Raw genomic sequence first — 19,384 nt, 5'->3', positions numbered from 1 at the left:
TTGGGGATTCATACCAAGTTAGTGACCACAGTCACCCTGCACTGGCAAAAAGAAAAGAGCTTTCTAGGAAGTTCTGACTTTATACGTGCATGAAATATTTTATTCTTTCCTAGCTGTCTTCACGTGTTGCTCATGTAGTCTACCATGATGGATTTCCATTCTTCAACTAGCACAACACAGAAAAGGATTTGGAGTCAACTTTATTGTCATTACACATGTATAAGTACAGGGCAACGGAAAAACGAAAAATAACGAAAAAATTCGTAGAGCATCTTTAGTGCGATGCATCCTTGATCTCACAGCAACAGGCTAAATGAAGTTTGAGCTGCACAAAGTCAGAGCAGAAAAGAATGCTACAAGAATGATACAAAGTATCAAAAAATTCCTATTATACCTGACAAATACCCATTTGTCCAAATGTAAAAGATAAAAGTTCCTAATGGTATAGAAAAAACTGAGTCTAAATGTTAGATTGGCTTTTATCGTTAATTATACTATATTACAACTCTAGTCTTAACTATTCTCGGTGGAGCTTGGTAGTTACAAATACAACAATATATTTTTTAAATATAAAATGTTGAATTTTCACAGTGAAAAACTGATGCTGACATGATGGCAGAGCTGGTTGGACTATATCCATTTATCTGTAGAGGGTGTTTCAAGGAGGACCAAGTGCTTTTAAATAAACACATGATGAAAACTGACAAGATTGGATATATCAACATTTTTCCATTAATATATACTTAATAATATGTTCAAGTTTGTCCAAAAGACTGAAGATCCTCTAAAATTTCCTTTCCCAACTGTTTGTTCTGTCTTTATACTCGACAGTATACAGTTTTTGTAAAGGATGATTCACTGAATAAAGTGAATCTTCAGCTCTCCTTATACTAGATGTTATCTAACTCTGACCATGAACACCACACCTACTTGCACCAGCCCAACACAATGCATTATTGTAAATTCAAAACAGCATAAAAAGGTAACCAGTTTATCCTGGACGACACTGCCTTTTGACTGGAATAATACAAAGTTAGTTACCTCAGTTTGTTTTGCAGGAGGTTTTACAACATAAATAAAACACAACTTTATCTTTACATTTAAGCTCTTTTCTTCCTCTCCTGTCTTTCTTCCATCTTTCTCTGAGTGAAGTTATCTCACAATCTTCTTTCCCTGAGAAATACAGCATTACATTAGCTAGCATGAACAGTATTCAAGTATTCAACAAACTGCACATAAATTAGTGTATTTGATGAGCTGACAAAAAGTGCTGCATTTGAAAAACAAATGTTACGGCTTTTAATGCTTGCTACTCTGTAGTGCTAGGTAGATGCTGAAGTACCGCAACAACAATTTGTGACCATCTGCAGTCGTTCTATCCCACTTTAACCCCTGAGCACAGTGCTATAAATGATGCATAAATTGTGTTTTTGCCTCTTTCACTTGTTCGTATGCAATAAGCCCTGGTGACAGATACATGAATAGCATTGCCTTTTCTGTGTAATTGTTCCTTCCATTTCAGCTCAAATCGGTTTATTGGTTGACGGTGTGCAGCGACATAAAATAAAAACTTCCCTCAGATGGATTAAACATAAATTAAGGAGTCGGTTTTGAAATTATAAGGAGTAGAAAGTACATATGTTTGTTTAAAAATGTGGGAAGAAGAAAACTGTCAGAAAATAAATACTCTGATGGAGGCATCGGAGAGCAATTTGGGATTATTGTCTTGCCCAAAGATATTTACATACACTGGAGCAGATGAGGATCAAACCACTAACCTGACGAGGTGACCTGCTCTACCACCTACAGCGACAGCCACCACATTACCTTTTGTCTTTTCTGTGCAGTTTGTCACAAAACAGCTGCACAGCTGGGGAAGATGAGAGATTTTTTTGCAGGTGCTCAGTAAGTGACTTTTATAAAATGGAAATTTAAAGCTCAAGAGAGTGTTTACATGTAATGCCCTAATCTATGTTACAGCTTTTGAATCATCATTTGAATCATCATTGGATTGGATTGGATCTCATTTAAATATGGAGGGCCACAAGCACTGAAAACTGAATAAATACATCACTAGTTAGTTCATTAATGTGTCATTAATTAATAAACATGGGAAATAATTAATATTTAAGTAATTAAATATCAGTTTATTTCCTTAAAAATATAATTCATTTATTCATTTCCTATGTTTTTTAACTGACGAACTATTAATTATTTCACAATTCAATTCATTATTTCACTGTTCTTGCGCTGCAGTGATCATGAAGTAATTTTATCTGTCAACCTCTCCCATCAAAGTCAGGTGATGGGGCTGATGCTGAGTGAGTACAAACCATTGTCTGGTGCAGGGGCATAATTTCCAGGGGGGTTATGACAACCCCCAATAATCAGACCCTACCAATATAACCCCCCTCCCAATAAAATTATGAATTATCTTACATAAATAGGCTGTTGATTTTCTTTACTCACCAGCAAAACAGTTGCAGGTTTAAACATCTGGGAATTTACCCAGATTTATTTATTTATTTAGACAGAGATCTTGACCCCCCCAATGTTAAGCATAAAATTACGCCGATGTGTCCAATTTTTTGTGGGCATTTCTCAATAGGGCTGCACACAAACCATATAGACTTGTGTGGATCCAAACTACATGTAAAGTTTTAAAATACTCTGTTTCTGTGTCACCAAATAAACTTTTAGATCATGTTAAATTACAACATAAAAAGCAGAACATGTAATAAAGTGTTTTTCATTTTTAAACTCTTTTAATTATACGCGAAAAGTCTGAATCGAGTGATTCGATGGGGAGAAGAACAGGATTTAAAACTGTATAAATACAATTACATTTTATTTCCTCAGGATTTCGTCAAAGTGAGCATAAGAGTCGAAGACCCTGGAATGACCCTGGAATATGCACTGGATGTTACAGAGGATTTAGCTTCTTTTTTTCAATCCACTGTAGAGTATAAATTTGATTTACTATTTTGGGGATTTGCTCTACTCATTGCTCCTATATTGGACTGGAACTTGGAGGAAGTTTGGGAACTTTTTTGGAGTTCTGCATCCTCAAAGGGATTTTATTCTGCATGGCTAGGGAAAGAATTAATCTGCGGTTCTGCGGTGGGTATATTTAGCAACAGTTTAGAATTGATCGTTTTAGGGTTTTTTTTGTGTTTTTTTTGTTTTTGTTTTTCCTTTTCTTTAAAATTAATTAAATAAATTGCCCTTGATAAAATTGGTTACATAAAATATCCTGTAAAATATCCTAGAACTATCCTGCAATTAAAGTTCAGTTTGTCAACATTCCCTTTTTTGTTTTTTATAGTAAAGGTACAACTTGTGTATGACTTTTTACATCTGATTAAAGTTCTTAAAGGTTCCAAAAGGTTGATTCTGTTCATCTGGACGTAGCGTTTTCAGTGGGGAAAATGTTTTGTCACTCATCCTAGGGACTCTTCTGTCTCAGCTGACTGCAGGTTTCCCCAACCTTATAAAGAAGGCCCTGAGTAAGAAGTATTGAAACAGTTGAGATGCATTTTCTCTGACACTGCATCTCTGTGGTTTTTAAACCCCCTAAAACATGCTGTCTCCTGATACAAACAGAGTAATATAGTGCACGTTGTTGAGTGCCAGAAGGATTGCCATGATTTATACGTTGGGGAAACCAAACAACCTCTGGCAAAGGAGATGGCACAACACAGAAGGGCTACTTCATCAGGCCAGGACTCTTCAGTCTATTCACACCTACAGGCCAGTGGACACTCTTTCAATGATGAGGATGTACACATCCTGGACAGGGAGGAACGCTGGTCTGAGTGCAGAGTCAAGGAGGCCATTTACATGAAAAGGGAAAGACCATCTCTGAATCAATGAGGGGGCCTAAGGGTACATCTCTCACCATCTTACAATGTTGTGATTGCAGCCGTTCCCCAACTCTCTTTGAATAATGCTCATGACCACTGATCAACGGTTGTTGATCAATTGCCATGACAATTTGCATAATAATGATGAAGAAACTGACCTCACAGCCCATGTTTGTCAGTGGTGCTTGTTTCAGTTACTGTGCAAAAGTACCTTTCATAAGGTTGGGGAAACCTGCAGTCAGCTGAGACTGAAGAAGTCACTTGGATGAGTGACAAAATGTTTCTCCCACTGAAAATACTACGTCCAAATGAACAGAATCAACTTTTTGGGATTTCCTTACTTGGATGATTGAGGGTCCTGAACCAGGAGGACAGAAAGCTGTGTGATTGTTTTCCTGACATACTAAATATACTGAGAGACTGCAGGCTGGAAGGTAAGAAAGGGAAACCAACAATGTGAGAACCTGGTGCCAGTGGTTATTAATTTACAAAAACAAAGCCACAATCTTAAAAACTGTGAAGTAAATAGGGCAAGGTTGAGGCTTCTATTAGCCATTTGCCGATCTATTGATATAAGCATTTATAACAGTCAATAAATGAACATTAAATCAGTAAAGATGAGATGGGTGAAACTCCCTTCAACCATGTTATGAGTGTTGATCTTGCATAATCTTTCCACTAGAGGGCTCTCTGCAACTTTTGCGTTGGCAAGAGAGATGTTTGGACATCCACAATAACAACCTTGTAATAATATGATAGTGAAGCTTATTTTTAAATTTCACACTCATATTATTTGCCATAAATACACATAATCCTTTATATTTTTTGTCTGAAAAAAAAAATCTGATTTTCAAATCACCAAATATCATTATCGGCTCTTCATTCCTACCATCACCGAGCTTGCTGATAGAGAATCACGTTTGATGGTTAGGGATCTGTGCAGTCTGTAATAAAATAAAATAAAATAAAATAAAATAAAATAAAATAACAAAGGTCAATCTAATGGACCAATATGTTCCCAACAATTCTGATGGCTAAAGACACCCCCCCCCCCCCCCACACACACCAAAAAAACAACAACAAACAAACCCAAAAAACCCTTACCTTTTCATTTAGTTTCTTGTTCTTGTTTGATTTGTTTGATGGATTGTTAGTTGTTCAGACTTCTGTTAGAATTATGAGCATGACCTACATTTTTTCTGTAATAGATTAATCCTTTAAATTTCTTTAAACTTAAAAGTCTTGAGCCATCATTCATCCATCATTTCTCTAAATTTTGCATAAGAGAGGCCAGACTTTCAACTACTGTAATTTTTAAAAGTTCTCTCCAGGCTTTCAAAGACCATTGTTAATGGTCTAATACATTACATATATGTTCTAATAAATGTTAACACATGTATACATGTGGCTAATATTGTAGGGTCTGCCTTACAGTATAAAGCGAATAGAGGCGACTTTTGGTGTGATTTCGCGCTGTATAAACAAAATAAAATTGAACTGAACTGAATTGAACGTTATAGATGTGGGCGGGTGTGTAACTCTTATCAGCTGTTTGGAGTGAGGTGATTTCTTTGAAGATCTGTGACAGGAGCCACTCACAAAACAACCTCATTGACGCCGGCGGCAATTTCTCCTGAGAAGAGTACATGCTCTTACAATTATCCTAAGATAAAAAGAGTGATAATCTGATGTCACAGTTTTCATGAATGCAGCTGTGCACCGGAAACTGACTGAGCAAGCCTAAATTAACTAAACAGGCGTATTCTGACTTTCCAGATCATTTCATCAAGTGGAAATGACTTCTGTATATTTTTAAGTTACACTTTAGTATAAATTTATTCACAAATCTTTGGTGATTAATATTATTCAAAGGAAAAATCCACGTCAATGACATTTACTCAGAAAGTTTTACAGACAGGCAGCAGTAGGGTTGCTGCTTGTCGGAATCATTAAGAAGTGACGATAGTTTTAATGTAATGCAAATTATACAGACAGTTGAGCAAGCAGCACTCTTACTCGTGTGTAAAAGGTGAATTTGCCCTGAAAAATGAATGTGGTGATTTACCAGAGATGTGCAGAGCGTGGAAGGAGATAAAAAACAAATATGTACAACTGGTTCACAGTGGGTAATTTACTGCATTTTAAAATTATGCAATCCGTACAGTATTAGCAAAACTAGTTTTAAGACATCTATAGTACATTTTATGAAAGTGTTTTTTTTATTATTCATCATCAGTCTTAGCAAAGCCGAAAAGGATTTCAGTCAGTTTCTACATTTTAATACAGTTTCCCATACATTCTGCATTGTTTTGTAAAACGTTGCTTTAACTATCACCCTGACATTTGTGGTCATGAAGGTGTTAAGCTACCTTAAGGACATCACAGAGGCCCTGTTGCACCCCCTGCAGTTTGGTTACGGGCAAATACGTTGGCTGAGTGTTAGGAAACAGCCAGAGAACATGCCTAAGCGTACCCCTCAAATCACGGACATAAACCATCCAAACTGCTGCCGTCGGGCAGGTGCTACAGAGCGCTGTTTACAAAAGCCAGCCACATCTACAGAATAGAATAATTCAAAATAGTCATTGGTTCATATTCATAGTTTAAATAAATCAACATTAGGTTGTGTTAATTTCTAAACTTATTGATCCATCAACACGTTTTAAAAAATTGGGGAAAAAAACAAAAAACTTTTTCATCGGGACAATCAACCACACCGTTTGTTACAAAGTGCCAGAGTGTCATTGATATTACTTTTTGTTACTTTTTGCTCAATTTCAAGACTGAAAAGCATGACTGAGCTTCCTGTCAATGACGGAATGGTTACTGAAGGGTGTTTGCAATGTCACTAATAACAGCAACAAATTAGCTGTCACAGATACAATTTTCAAGTACAAAGCTATTATGAAGTTTGTCACATGGCTCTTTTTTCCCTCCCCCCCCCGCTTTACTTACCCTTCTTATTTTATTTGTACTGCTAATTGTTACTCTTATTTGCCTGGTATGTCTACTGTACAAACTGAACTGTAATGACTGACTGTTCACTTTATAATTTCAAATAAAGCGCTGAAAAGAAATGTCACTAATAACAGACTGAACTCAACAGGTATTCTGCTTCATTGAACAGGACGAATAAAGATCGAGTCTACAACAGTTTGTTGCCCTTCCGGCTTTCCGTAGTGTTGTACAACAATTAGCGCCAAGTTGAATCGAGGAGGAAAATGCGCCGTATACTTTAAGTATACTGACGTTATCGTGATTTTGCTATTAACTATATACACCTAGTAGTGCGTTTCACGTTAACGCTAGGAACACGTATTTGTTAAACGAGTGTTTATAGTACCGGAGGAGTACACCGGCACAGACAAGAAGCAGACAGCGGTAACTACGAACAAACGCTAGCAACACGGTGAGGCGAGACGTCTCAGCATTACTACAGCCACATAGAATAGACGTGGAAATGGTAAGTAATAAGACGGATTCGTAGTTATTTCATTTGGCCTACACACTACATTAGGATGTTCATTAAGAAATTGTAATGCCAATATATGAACCTCCGTCCCAGCGGAGGAGTCTCGCTCCCAGTCAGATTGCCAAACGCAAGCAGGAGGGAGACTACTGTGAAGATGAGTGGACACATAAACCTGTAAGTACAGGACCACTGCTGGAGCTAAGGTGTTAATGTTGGAGTGCTTCTTGACCTGTGTCACACCTTTTTAAACCTGCCTTTAGACATCATTTCAAATAGGAAAGTAAGCGTGTACTTTAGCCTTTAGGCATCCTAGGAGAATAGGATGTTTTAAATTGTAGTTGTTACATCCCAAGTTGATTTCTTAGATTAAGGGTTTTCCTATTAAAAATTTCAATTCAATTCAGGTTCATTTGTATACAGTGGTCCATCGCTATAACGCGGTTCAGGTTTCGCGGCCTCGCTGATTCGCGGATTTTTTTTGTGCAATTTTACATGTTTGTTTTTTGTTTTTTATAGCACATCGTGTTCTGCGTCCTGATTGGCTGTAGACCATTGTCAATCAATCTCCTCCGTACCGCATCTCCTGTACAGCGTCCAGCACGTCAAATTTACATAAATCTTCGATCGCTAGCAGTGTGACTCTGAAGTGCTGTACTGTATGTTCATGGGCGTAACTTTGTGCTGAACATTGGGGGGGGGGGTTCAAGATCTCTGTCTAAATAAATAAATAAATCTGGGTAAATTTCCAGATGATTAAACATGCAACTATTTTGCTGGTAATAATTGAAATGAGTAAAGAAAATCAACAGCCTATTTATGCAAGATAATTCATAATTTTATTGGGGGGATTATATTGATAGCGTCTGATTACTGGGGGGGTCATAACACCCCTGGTTTTGCACCATCAAATGCACCTGTGGGTGCCTTTGGTTTCATTCTATAATACTGGACTTATTTTTCTACGAAGGTTTGAACTTTGAGAGTGTTTAAACAAGAGAGGAAAATCTGAAAATGTTCTTGCCTGTCTGAGAAAAGTGTATAAAGTGTGTAGTGAGGGGTTTTACAGCCTTGAAACATCTATAATAATTGTAAAATATAAAGTTGGCTATTTCGCGAATTTCACCTATCGCGGCTTATTTTTAGAACGTAACTCCCGCGATAAACGAGGGACCACTGTAGCGCCAAATCACAACAACAGCCGCCTCAAGACGCTTAATATTGTAAGGTAAAGATGCGACAGTAATTTTATATTTTTAATTATACAAATATGAGTTATACACATCTAGCCAGCCATCATTTTTTGCCACTTGTGTATGTTATTAAAAGACTGTAAAGAGCTTCCTCATTAGTGTTTTTGTTTTTAAAAGACACACACAAATATAATGTGCTTACTTTTTTATGTAGAGTTATGAATTACAAAACAAACATCCAGAAACGTCAGTATATGAACAGGGATTCAAGCCATTAACTGCGACCTAATAATTTGGTGCTTTGACCTATGATTTTCAAAAAAAAAAAAAAATGTTTTAGAATATATTAAAAAAAAAAAAAAAAATATATATATATATATATATATATATATATATATATATATATATATATATATATATATATATATATATATATATATATATATATATATATATATATATTTTAAATATATATATATATATATATATATATATATTTTAAATATATAACACTAATTTATGGTGTATGCCATATACAGATATTTAAAAAAAAAAACATTTTAATTATTTATTTATATTTTTATGCAGGAGAAAAGAAGAAAAGGCGATAATGAAATGAGAGAGAACCACATTTCTATCCATAGAAAGCCTCTGACGCAGATCAACAACCGTCCTGCATGTATGGATGGTGAAAAACATGTAAGCATTGTTAAAAGCTGTCAGATAAATATCTTTGTATAGATTTTGTGTGTGAATAAAGTTTAATGATTTAACGAGGCTTACCTGTTAAAAATCTTTTCTGCAGGAGGCATTTATTCAAAGTATCCTGTCCAAACCGTTTAAAATTCCTATTCCAAATTATGCAGGTAACATTTTTCTCTCACTATGGCTCTTTTAATTTTAGTACAGCAGGCATATTACTTCACTGCTGTGTTAATGAAATACCTACAGGATCACTGGGAATTAGGGCACTTGGTTTAAAGCGTGCAGGAGTGAGAAGACCACTCCATGATCCTTTTGCCGAAGATGCTCTGATTCTTTACGAGCCTCCAGGTCTGAGTGCCCATGACCTGATCAAAGCTGACAAGTAGGTCAAAAACACAACTCCTTCTCCAATACATCATCTTTTACTCAATACTTTCTTGTCAGAGTGCGGTTCATGTTTGTGATTTAAAAAATACTCGTGTGACACAAGCTATCTTTGCTCTTTTCAGAGAAAAACTACCCGTTCATGTGGTTGTGGATCCAGTGTTAGGCAAAGTGCTCAGACCCCATCAGAGACAGGTAAACACAAGATATCTTTACACATAAACTACTCTATGCTACTGTATTGCACATATCATACAACGGTATCATAGTATTAAACATGTACTGTGGAATATTTCATGCTTGACTCTAGATTTACAAAAAGAAATCATCTCTAAATTATTATAAGAGAATAAATGTTAGTTTAACCAAGAATATTAAAAAACTGTAACGTAAAACTTCTTGTCTTTAAATACTTCTGTTTAAATTACCCAAGACTGCCAAGTCTTCATTTGTTTCCACACATGTTTAGTGCAAACAAATTGCTAAATTTGTTTGTAAAATATGAATGAAAATGGTAATGAATCACAGATTTGTGCCTGTGCACAGTTAGAGTTATTCTTAATGTCTTCAACGGTTTTGGATGTTGTCACGGTTTAATTTAACATTGTATTTGTACCTCATGGCACAGCTAGCCACAAATCCAGCTTGTTACAGTCCTCCAAAGGTAGTTTGCAAGCTGCTTCTGAAACTTTGATATCTTATGCCAACTAGTAAGAAGACAGTGAAGTGTGACTCAGCTCCAAAAAAGCAGTGTAGTTCACCTTAAGTGATGTTTTTTTCATTGAAATTCACATTGAATGTCTTTAATTTCTTAAGGGTGTAAAGTTCATGTGGGAGTGTGTGACGGGCCGACGCATACCAGGATCTTATGGCTGCATCATGGCAGATGAGATGGGGTTGGGAAAGACCTTGCAGTGCATCACCCTCATCTGGACCCTGCTTCGCCAAAGCCCTGATACTAAGCCAGAGATAGACAAGGCCATTGTGGTGTCACCTTCAAGCTTGGTTCATAACTGGTATAATGAAGTCAGAAAGTGGCTGGGAACACGTATCACACCATTGGCCATTGATGGAGGATCAAAGGAAGGCATTAATAGACAACTAGGTATCTAACTTAAATTTCTCTCTCATTGTAAATATCCACATAAAGGTTGTTGGAAAAGCTTTGTAATGGACCAAAGTTATAGTCTTAGCTCCTGTCTCTTCGAGCCCGCCCTGTTAAAAAGCTCAGTCTCTGATTGGTCAGCTGGCCAAGAAAAAACAAAAAGAAGTGTATCCCCAGATTGTCTGAGTATAATAATCTTTGATCTCAGCATTATATCTTTTGCCAGCTTAAGGAGGACCTTTCAGTGATTGTCAGTGAAAAGTTTTTGTCAGTAGAATAAAAATATTCTAAACATTGTCATAGAGTGTACATGATTGAAATTGTTGCCCAAGCAGACTTAAGTTTAAGAGAAGATGGTTTTACTTGAGAGCTATTGCTAATATTGTTTAAATAGTAAGACGTTTGTTAGATGAGCTTTCCCTAAAGGGTCATTTGTTTGTTTTCTGTTCTTTCAGAGAGTTTCATTTCGCAGCGCAGCTTGAGAGCACACACACCCATCCTCATCATTTCATATGAGACATTTCGACTGCACGCTGAGGTTCTGCACAGGGGAAAAGTTGGACTTATCATCTGTGACGAAGTATTTCACTTTATCCATACAATTCAGAGCTATCAAGAACTCTCAAAGTTAGGATGTAACAGTACTATTGTATTCTACAGGGCCATCGGCTTAAGAACTCTGACAACCAGACATATCAGGCCCTGAACACCATGAGTGCCCAGAGGAGAGTGCTGATATCAGGCACACCCATACAGAATGACCTTCTGGAGTACTTCAGCCTGGTCCACTTTGTTAATGCTGGTATTCTTGGTAAGCAGCATTACAAATACAGAAATAGGTAAAAAGCTCTTTTCTGATCAGAGTTGTTTAACGTTTCATCTGGATGGCAGGCACATCCCAGGAATTTAAAAAGCGATTCGAACTTCCCATCCTTAAGGGACGGGATGCAGATGCCAGTGATAAAGAAAGACTGAGTGGGGAAGAAAAACTGAAGGAGCTAATCAGCATAGTTAACAGGTAAGTTCATGCAACACGACACTAAAGTACTTTACCTTATAATATAAACTGCCTTGAGGCAGGTGCTGGTGCTATTTTCTAAGTAAATATATTTTCAAAAGTGCTATTGACACAAAATTTTCACCAGATGTCATTCAATCCACTCATGTAAAGAACCCATAGCTGTTCATAAATTAAGTTATGTGTAATAATGAGAAATGATACAGGAAAAAAGTATTTCACACACTTACTGAAATTGATTTCATACTTCATACAAAAGCCTTTGTTGGCAATGACAGCTTCAACATTTCCTGTATGGAGAGCCTAGTTACATGCATTTCTCAGGTTGTGAAGGGTCTGTGGGCCACTTCTATGAACTCTGAGCTTTAGTTCTTCCCACAGGTTTTCATTTCGATTCAGGTCAGCTGATTGACCGGGTAATTGTAGCAGCTCTGAAACCAATTGAAAGTTTCCTCGGCTGCATGTTTGGCATCATTGTCTTGCAGAAATGTCCACACTTGTTTCATTTTGTTCAAAAAGCAGCACAGGGGGTTCTGAATCGCTCAGAACCCCCTGTGCCTGGGATCCTTGGGACACACACAGAGGGGATGAAACTTTATTTAATCTTATGTCCTGTTCATAAGATGACCTGTTCCTGTTAATTTCTAGGCTTTTAGCTTTTATTTTGATTTCTTTTAAAATATAATTTTGTAATTTAATGCAGCATGTTTTTGTTTCATTATCTGATTTTCATAGATTAGATTTAGAATGAGATTATGCAGCATAATCTCTGATACATTTGGAGAAACAACTATTTTAATTGTGTTAATTAAATTATATTAATTCCTGCTCCTTTGTTTTGTCTTTGTCAGACAGAGTCAAGTAAACACAAGCATCCTAAAAATAAATATTTATTTATATGTTTTGTGTTTAGACGAATGTCTTCAACAAACTGAACTCTCTTTTATTCTGCTTCTGTTGTAATGACCATATTCTGTATCAACAGGTGTTTGATAAGGAGGACATCTGATATCTTGTCCAAGTATCTTCCTATGAAAATTGAGCAGATTGTGTGCTGCAGGTAGGTAGATTGGTGCTCAGCATGAAGAACCCTCTTTTTTTAAGCAGAGATAACTTCTTTAATATTTAAATTTTTATAAATTGTCATCACTCTGCTAGCTGGGTGGGTGCTGGGCACCATGGATACCCAACTTTGTGAACACAATAACTTGAGAACGAGGTGACGCAGGGTTTTTTTCAGATTGATATTATAGGTGCGTCTATTAAAAATCTCAAAGTTAAAATCTTTGACTTTGAGCTCAAGGTTATTGTTCAAGTTGTCTGAAAATCTTGTGAACACGATAAATCAACTAAGATAAAAATTTGGGTTTTCAAATTGAAACCATACATGCATCTACTAAAAATCTTGTATCAGAGCCAAGTTTTGAAAACACAATAGCTCAAGAAAGCAGTATTGTAGGATTAAAAAAAAAATTAAGTTAAAAATGAATAAATGAAAAAACCCATGCTATATATGGAGTACTCAGGAAGGATATCATATAGGTTTCTCATACCAGTAGCAAAGCTGCATCTGCGGAGAGTCTGGGACACTTTGATACAATTTATGTTTTTGTGTTTTTTTTAATCTTTCATGTCTATCAGTGGCACGATATAATATACCAGCATCATTGTTTCAGTCTTTTGACAAAATTATATTGAAAGCATTTTCACAATAACTATTGTTTTACAGTGAGTTTTTATAATGATTAAATTAAACCTTATGCTGTCAGATTGCTGTAACTGTATGGATTTTAAGGCCAGGGTACAATTTGATATAAGTGTTAAAAGTTATTACATGCTTATTGTTTCATTTATAATTGTTTTATTTTGTGTAAACCTGACGTGGAATGTTCTGTCAGTATTGCTACAGTTTGTAGTGAGAATGATACTGAGGTTCAACAGACTTAGTGCATAGATTAAAGCGTACCATTTCTTTCATTATTTGTTACCAGTTACAAATAAGGCTAGTTGATTTGTTTAAGTAGACCTTAGAGAAATAACTGCATCTGCTATTATAGGTGCATAATATCCTCTCCAAGGAGGCTGTGTAGCACTGCCAGCCACCAGTGTTTTTTACATTTTACATTGCATTTGTTGCTGTTGCAAAATTGAAAATTAGGGTTTTTAAGTGATTATAAAGCTTGCTTAGTTTTAGCAATAAAAAATTATGAACATCCTTCTAAAACTTGAAAGAAACTTGAAAGAAAGCCTCGTAAAATAGCTCATGTCTCATTTTCTTATGGTGTTGGAAGGACATATTTTTATGTTCTTGCATGCTCTAATTAATACAGTGGTTACAATTAGCAGCATTGTTAAAATATTGAACACCTGGTGCAAGATATGAAAAAATACAGTAACCCAAGGGTAGGGTTAGTAGGGTTAGTGACTTGCTAATTAAATCTGAACTTTTCAGAGGAAACGTACAGAGGAAAATTCTACTGCCAGGAGGCTGAGGGGTAGTATTGGGGCTACCATAATTTATTTATTTTTCTGATAAATTATGATACTTTTGATATATCCCTTACTTGAGGTTTACTCGAGCAGTTTTTGTCCCGATCATGGAAGACTGGACCAGGTCTTTACCCACTCGAGGATGCTTGAGGGAGCATGGGAGTTTGCCCAACCAGTCTATATTTGTCTTGTAGGCTTGGAGAAGGCATTCGAACGTGTCCCTCGGGGTGTCCTGTGGGAGGTGTTTTGGGAGTATGGAGTGTCCCAAAACAAAAATGTAAACAGGATTTAATTTACATGGAATTTGATTTGAATTTGTGTCTCTTTGTGATTCCTTGCAGGCTGACCCCTCTACAGACAGAGCTCTATAAACACTTTCTAAAGCAGGCCAAACCCATTGAGACATTACAAAAGGGCAAAATAAGTGTCTCCTCCCTGTCTTCCATCACATCACTCAAGAAACTGTGCAATCGTAAGTGAGAAAAATGTAACACAAAATGTTGCATATGTGAACACTACAGTGATCATCAGAAAAATTGTCCTCTCATAATTGAGCTAAAATGTAAACTATTAATAGAAAACAAGATTGTCGTCTTACATCTAGAATTATCTTCTGCTTGGAAAAAATACAAATGAGTGCCATCTTTCTCAGATCCAGCTCTTATCTATGAGAAGTGTGTGGAACGTGAGGAGGGATTTGAAGGGGCATTAGAACTTTTTCCTCCAAACTACTCCACCAAAGATGTTGAACCTCAGCTCTCTGGTAAGAACGTGCACAGCATATTGTGGTGCAGCTCCTCTGATGGTCTTCCAAGTCATCCACACTTACTAGCTGGAAGAAGATTAGCATTAGATTAGTAGAATGTAATCAGAACATTAAGTCAGATAGGTAAGCTAAGTAAAAATGTGAACAGGGTTGTTTTCACAGTTTAATAGCTTGTCTAATGTTTACATTTACATAATATTAAATAAAATATTGTTTTATAAGAATTAACTTTTTTTATTGCCTTCTTTTCTTAGGACTAATTTTCTGTAAATGTGTCTAAAGGGTGGTGCTCTTTTGAAGTCATGCAGCCTCCCCTCTCTCTATTTATTGCTTTGTTTATTTCAGGGAAAATGCTGGTTCTTGACTACATTCTGGCAATGACAAAGACCACAACAAGAGACAAAGTGGTGCTTGTCTCTAACTACACACAGACTCTGGATGTCTTTGAAAAGCTCTGCAGATCTAGAAGGTATATTTGCAGAAATCACCATTTTAAGTGCTCTATTTAAATGATTTTAATTCCTCCTCCTTTGTGTCTTTATCAGATACCTCTATGTTCGGCTGGATGGCACAATGTCCATCAAGAAAAGAGCCAAGATTGTGGAAAAGTTCAACAGCCCGTCGGTGAGTTGGAAAATCAGTTTGAAGCAATATTGAGAGCTTTGAAAGACTTCTGAACAGCGTCTGAAGACATCTTTTTCTCAGAACCCAGAGTTCATCTTCATGCTGAGTAGCAAGGCTGGTGGATGTGGCCTCAATCTGATTGGTGCTAACCGCTTAGTGATGTTTGATCCCGACTGGAACCCAGCGAATGACGAGCAAGCAATGGCTCGGGTGTGGAGAGATGGTCAGAAGAAGACCTGCTACATCTACCGACTTCTCTCTGTCAGTTCAGTGCATTTTCAACAATGTTTAGGACCTCACATTCAGTGTTTTAGTACAGCAGGTTACTTTTGAAATGTACACTGAGCTGGTTACAGATTTACCAGTTTTGACATGTGCTTGTTTCCCGACAGACGGGAACAATTGAAGAGAAGATCCTACAAAGGCAGGCCCATAAAAAAGCCCTGAGCAGCTGTGTGGTGGATGAAGAACAGGATGTGGAGCGTCACTTCTCTCTGGGCGAACTCCGAGAACTCTTCACTCTCAACGAAGAGACCACTAGTGACACACACGACAAGTACAACACATTTCTCACACACGTTGTCTGTGCTGTTCAGTCTACTAATTGTCCAGAACTTAATTTACTCTAGAAATGGTAAATTAAAATTAGAGCCCAAATATCTTGTAGAAATTTTCTTGGCACAAGTGACGTAGCTGTAAAAGGTTATGTGTTCTTGTCTGAGTTGAGAGCTCATTGCAGCTGAAGTTAGATCCTTGCATCTATCATGTTCTGGGCAGCCTATCATGTGCTTTTAGATTTTATGGGCTTTCGCACAAGAACTGACACCAAGTGAGTTTAATGCGAGTTTTCGAGATTAATAGTTATTTGAGCAAAACTGAGAGGGTTTAACACTGTCGTAAAAAGTGATTCGAAGTTGTTAGTTATGGCATTTTGATTGCTAGGTTGACGTGGATAGTAATGGTTGGAAGCCATTATTATGTTATGTATGGAATTATTTTTCTATCATAAGTTGCATTCAAGAAAAAAACATAATCCAAGAAAATAATTTAATTTCAACAGCACAATTAAAATCTTTGTGCTTAAATTTAACGACCCTCGCATGTAAAACTCAACAGCCACACAAAGAAGCCGTCGCACCTGCAGGACTGTGTGCTTTGCGGCCACTGCTACAGTTTCTCGGTCTGTACTGATTTATCACTTGTAGCTGCACATCCCACCAAAGTGAACGTGTTTGCTGCTGACTGAGCAGCTTTTTGGTGGCATGGTTATATTTCTATTTTGGCTATAATTATAATTGATTGATTATGATGCACACTTCCTTGCCTCATCCTTGTTATTTTTAATTATAAAGGGCATGCAGATTAATGGGACAGCAGTGCAGAGGCTTCAGAACTTACCTTTGAATCTCCTGGTTTTAAAGATTTCTTCAGCAGTGATGTAATCCAGTGACTGTTGTCAGTATATATACTGCTACGCAGTAAATAACCAATGTAACTGTTTAACACAATCACCTGAACTGTTGATCAAAGGATCCTGTGGGCATCCAGTCAAAAGTCAGTTGATTCATGTTAGCAGGATTCCTCTGTAGGTGGAAAAAGCCTCCCGCGAGGGGGGGAAACTGTAGCAGCACAAAGCAGACACTGTGTTCATTGCTGCTAAGTTCTTCACACGTGAGAAATTTAATTGCGCCGCTGAAATGAAATTATTTGCTCACAGTTATGTCTTTTCTCTGCGCAACTTATGATAGAAAAATAATCTCACACTATGGATCATAATGTATGGCACGCCCTAAATCAGCCTCTCTTTCCCCTCCTGTATTAGGTTTCGCTGTCGCCGCTGTGTGAATGGCAGAGAAACAAGACAACCTGACAATGATGCCGACTGTAACAGTGACCTCTCCCATTGGAACCACTGTTCTGACAAGAAGGGCCTGAGGGACCAAGTGCTGAAAGCGTCTTGGGATGCTGCTGTATCCTTTGTCTTCCACCAGCGCTCTCATGAGGACCAGATGGGTGTAGTATAGAAGAAAGAATGCAGAAGGCTGTGTTACACTACCACAGATGCTGTAAATATGGATATTTATGTGTTGTTGAGTTTTTCCATTTGTTTTAAACAGAAAAAATAAAGGTTGATAACCAGAGATGAAGGCAGTTATTTCTTCACATTTTTGCATTTATGGAAAATGTGCTATGATTTACAAGCTGTGATGCACGTTACTGTATGGATAATTTTTTTTTGTCTGATTTCAGTTAGTCATCACAGCCTTCTGTAATAAAAAAAGAGGTGTGCACCTTTTGTAAGACAGGCATATTATATTAATATGTTATGTTAAGATGTGACTGAGCCCAGCCAGGCTGCACGTGCTAGCCTGACCACCAGGCACTTGTTGACAAGCCCCTCCCCTGGGTCTGGCTCCAAGCAATGTCATGTGGTCTATAGTTGTACTTTCTTTCCACTTGTGTTTTAATAAATGAACAATTATTGAGAATGGACATTTAACATGTGGTCTTTCACAATGTAAATTCTGCCTTTGTTCATTGCTGGCTCCGTGAACAGATTCCACTTCAGAGACCTAACACTAGTGTCACCTCCTGCTGGTGATAATGGCACAATATAGATTCTCTGATGGGGGTATGCATTTTATATGTGCAGCTTAACTCTGCACTGCAAAAGTAAGGCAACAGTTTGCTTTACTTTTAAGTGAGGCAAACTGTTGCATTGTCACAGGAATGTGCATGTAATAATTTGTTGATTTAGAAAATATATAAAATGTTTGTACTTAATTCTGATCTTGAGAGTTTAACTGTAGCTGTGAGAACACAGAACACACCAGGGATCAAATTAATTTCACTTTGATCTGCTGAGGTTGCAGACAAACAGAGACAAAGGGAGTTCAATTGAGTTTTATTTATATATTGCCAAATCACAACAACAGTCTCCTCGAGGGGCTTTATATTGTAAGGTAAACACCTTACAATAATACAAAGAAAATAGAAGAACCCTAACAATCCTATAATCCTCTTATAAGCAAGTGTTTTGGCAACAGTGGGAAGAAAAAAATCCCTTTTAACAGGAAGAAACCTCCAACAGAACTAGTCTCATGGATGGACAGCCATCACCATGTTGTGAGGGGAGGAAAACTGGACGAAAGACGTGCTATGAAAGACAGCCAGTGTCATTGTGGATATAGAGAAAGACTAGTGCAGAACATGTATGAGAACAGTGAAACACTGGTGAGGTGTGCAGTAGGAGTGACCGATGGGTTTTAGGTCAGTTCAGGGTGGAGACTGGATTACATCAGGGTTCGGCTATGAGCCCCTTCTCATTTGCAAAAGCGATGGACAGGTTGGGAAGGAATCTCAGTGGGCTTACAGGACATTGTGATCTGTGACTAGACTTGAGACTAGGGATTGGGTGGATAGAAGAGAGCCTAGAGAGGTGGAGCTATGCTCTGAAAAGAAGAGGAGTGAAAGAAGGGATCTATTTGTGTGACTGAGTGGGAAATGGGTGTAACAGTGAAGGAGTAGACATAGTGATGGTAGATGCCTTTGTTAGCAAACAATGTACAGCTAACTGGATGTCAATCTTATCTCTCTTGCCTGTATACAGGTATGGGTAAATGGGGTAAGACATTTATTTATTGATTTATTTGTCAAATGGCTGCAGTTTATTAGCAATAGTCTATTCTTTCTGAAAATTTTCTGTAAAATCAAGAAATACTTGCTAGATAATCATTTGCTGGCTTAATGGATATAACAGCAACATA

The 19,384-nt window shown here is 37.2% G+C and overlaps 1 protein-coding gene across 2 annotated transcripts; it reads left to right on the top strand.

Annotated features, from left to right (window-relative positions):
* Positions 1–7,045: 7,045 nt before the first annotated feature.
* Positions 7,046–18,090, top strand: rad54l (RAD54 like). Of its 2 annotated transcripts, XM_035908336.2 has the most exons (18): positions 7,046–7,326; positions 7,429–7,509; positions 9,114–9,224; positions 9,331–9,391; positions 9,477–9,612; positions 9,740–9,809; positions 10,431–10,719; positions 11,175–11,299; positions 11,380–11,530; positions 11,611–11,737; positions 12,723–12,797; positions 14,569–14,699; positions 14,880–14,990; positions 15,339–15,462; positions 15,539–15,617; positions 15,699–15,878; positions 16,010–16,173; positions 17,440–18,090. In XM_035908336.2, the coding sequence occupies exons 1-18, from the start codon at positions 7,324–7,326 to the stop codon at positions 17,639–17,641; spliced, it is 2,220 nt and encodes a 739-aa protein (XP_035764229.2). In that variant the 5' UTR covers positions 7,046–7,323; the 3' UTR covers positions 17,642–18,090. The 2 variants fall into 2 exon arrangements, with proteins under 2 accessions (XP_035764229.2, XP_087686973.1); XM_087830847.1 differs by lacking the exons at positions 7,046–7,326; positions 7,429–7,509 and adding an exon at positions 8,490–8,560.
* The last annotated feature ends 1,294 nt before the right edge of the window (positions 18,091–19,384 follow it).

Source organism: Neolamprologus brichardi, chromosome 17, assembly GCF_056152115.1.
Source record: "Neolamprologus brichardi isolate AB-2024 chromosome 17, ASM5615211v1, whole genome shotgun sequence".
Taxonomy (NCBI): domain Eukaryota; kingdom Metazoa; phylum Chordata; class Actinopteri; order Cichliformes; family Cichlidae; genus Neolamprologus; species Neolamprologus brichardi.
Note: the sequence above shows the minus strand (reverse complement) of the source record. Positions and strands in the feature narration are given on the sequence as shown.

Excerpts from the sequence above, each read along its gene's own strand:
- rad54l (XM_035908336.2), top strand. Across the intron at positions 14,991-15,338 it reads TGTTGAACCTCAGCTCTCTG|GGAAAATGCTGGTTCTTGAC; the intron begins GTAAGAACGTGC and ends TGTTTATTTCAG. Across the intron at positions 16,174-17,439 it reads ACTAGTGACACACACGACAA|GTTTCGCTGTCGCCGCTGTG; the intron begins GTACAACACATT and ends CTCCTGTATTAG.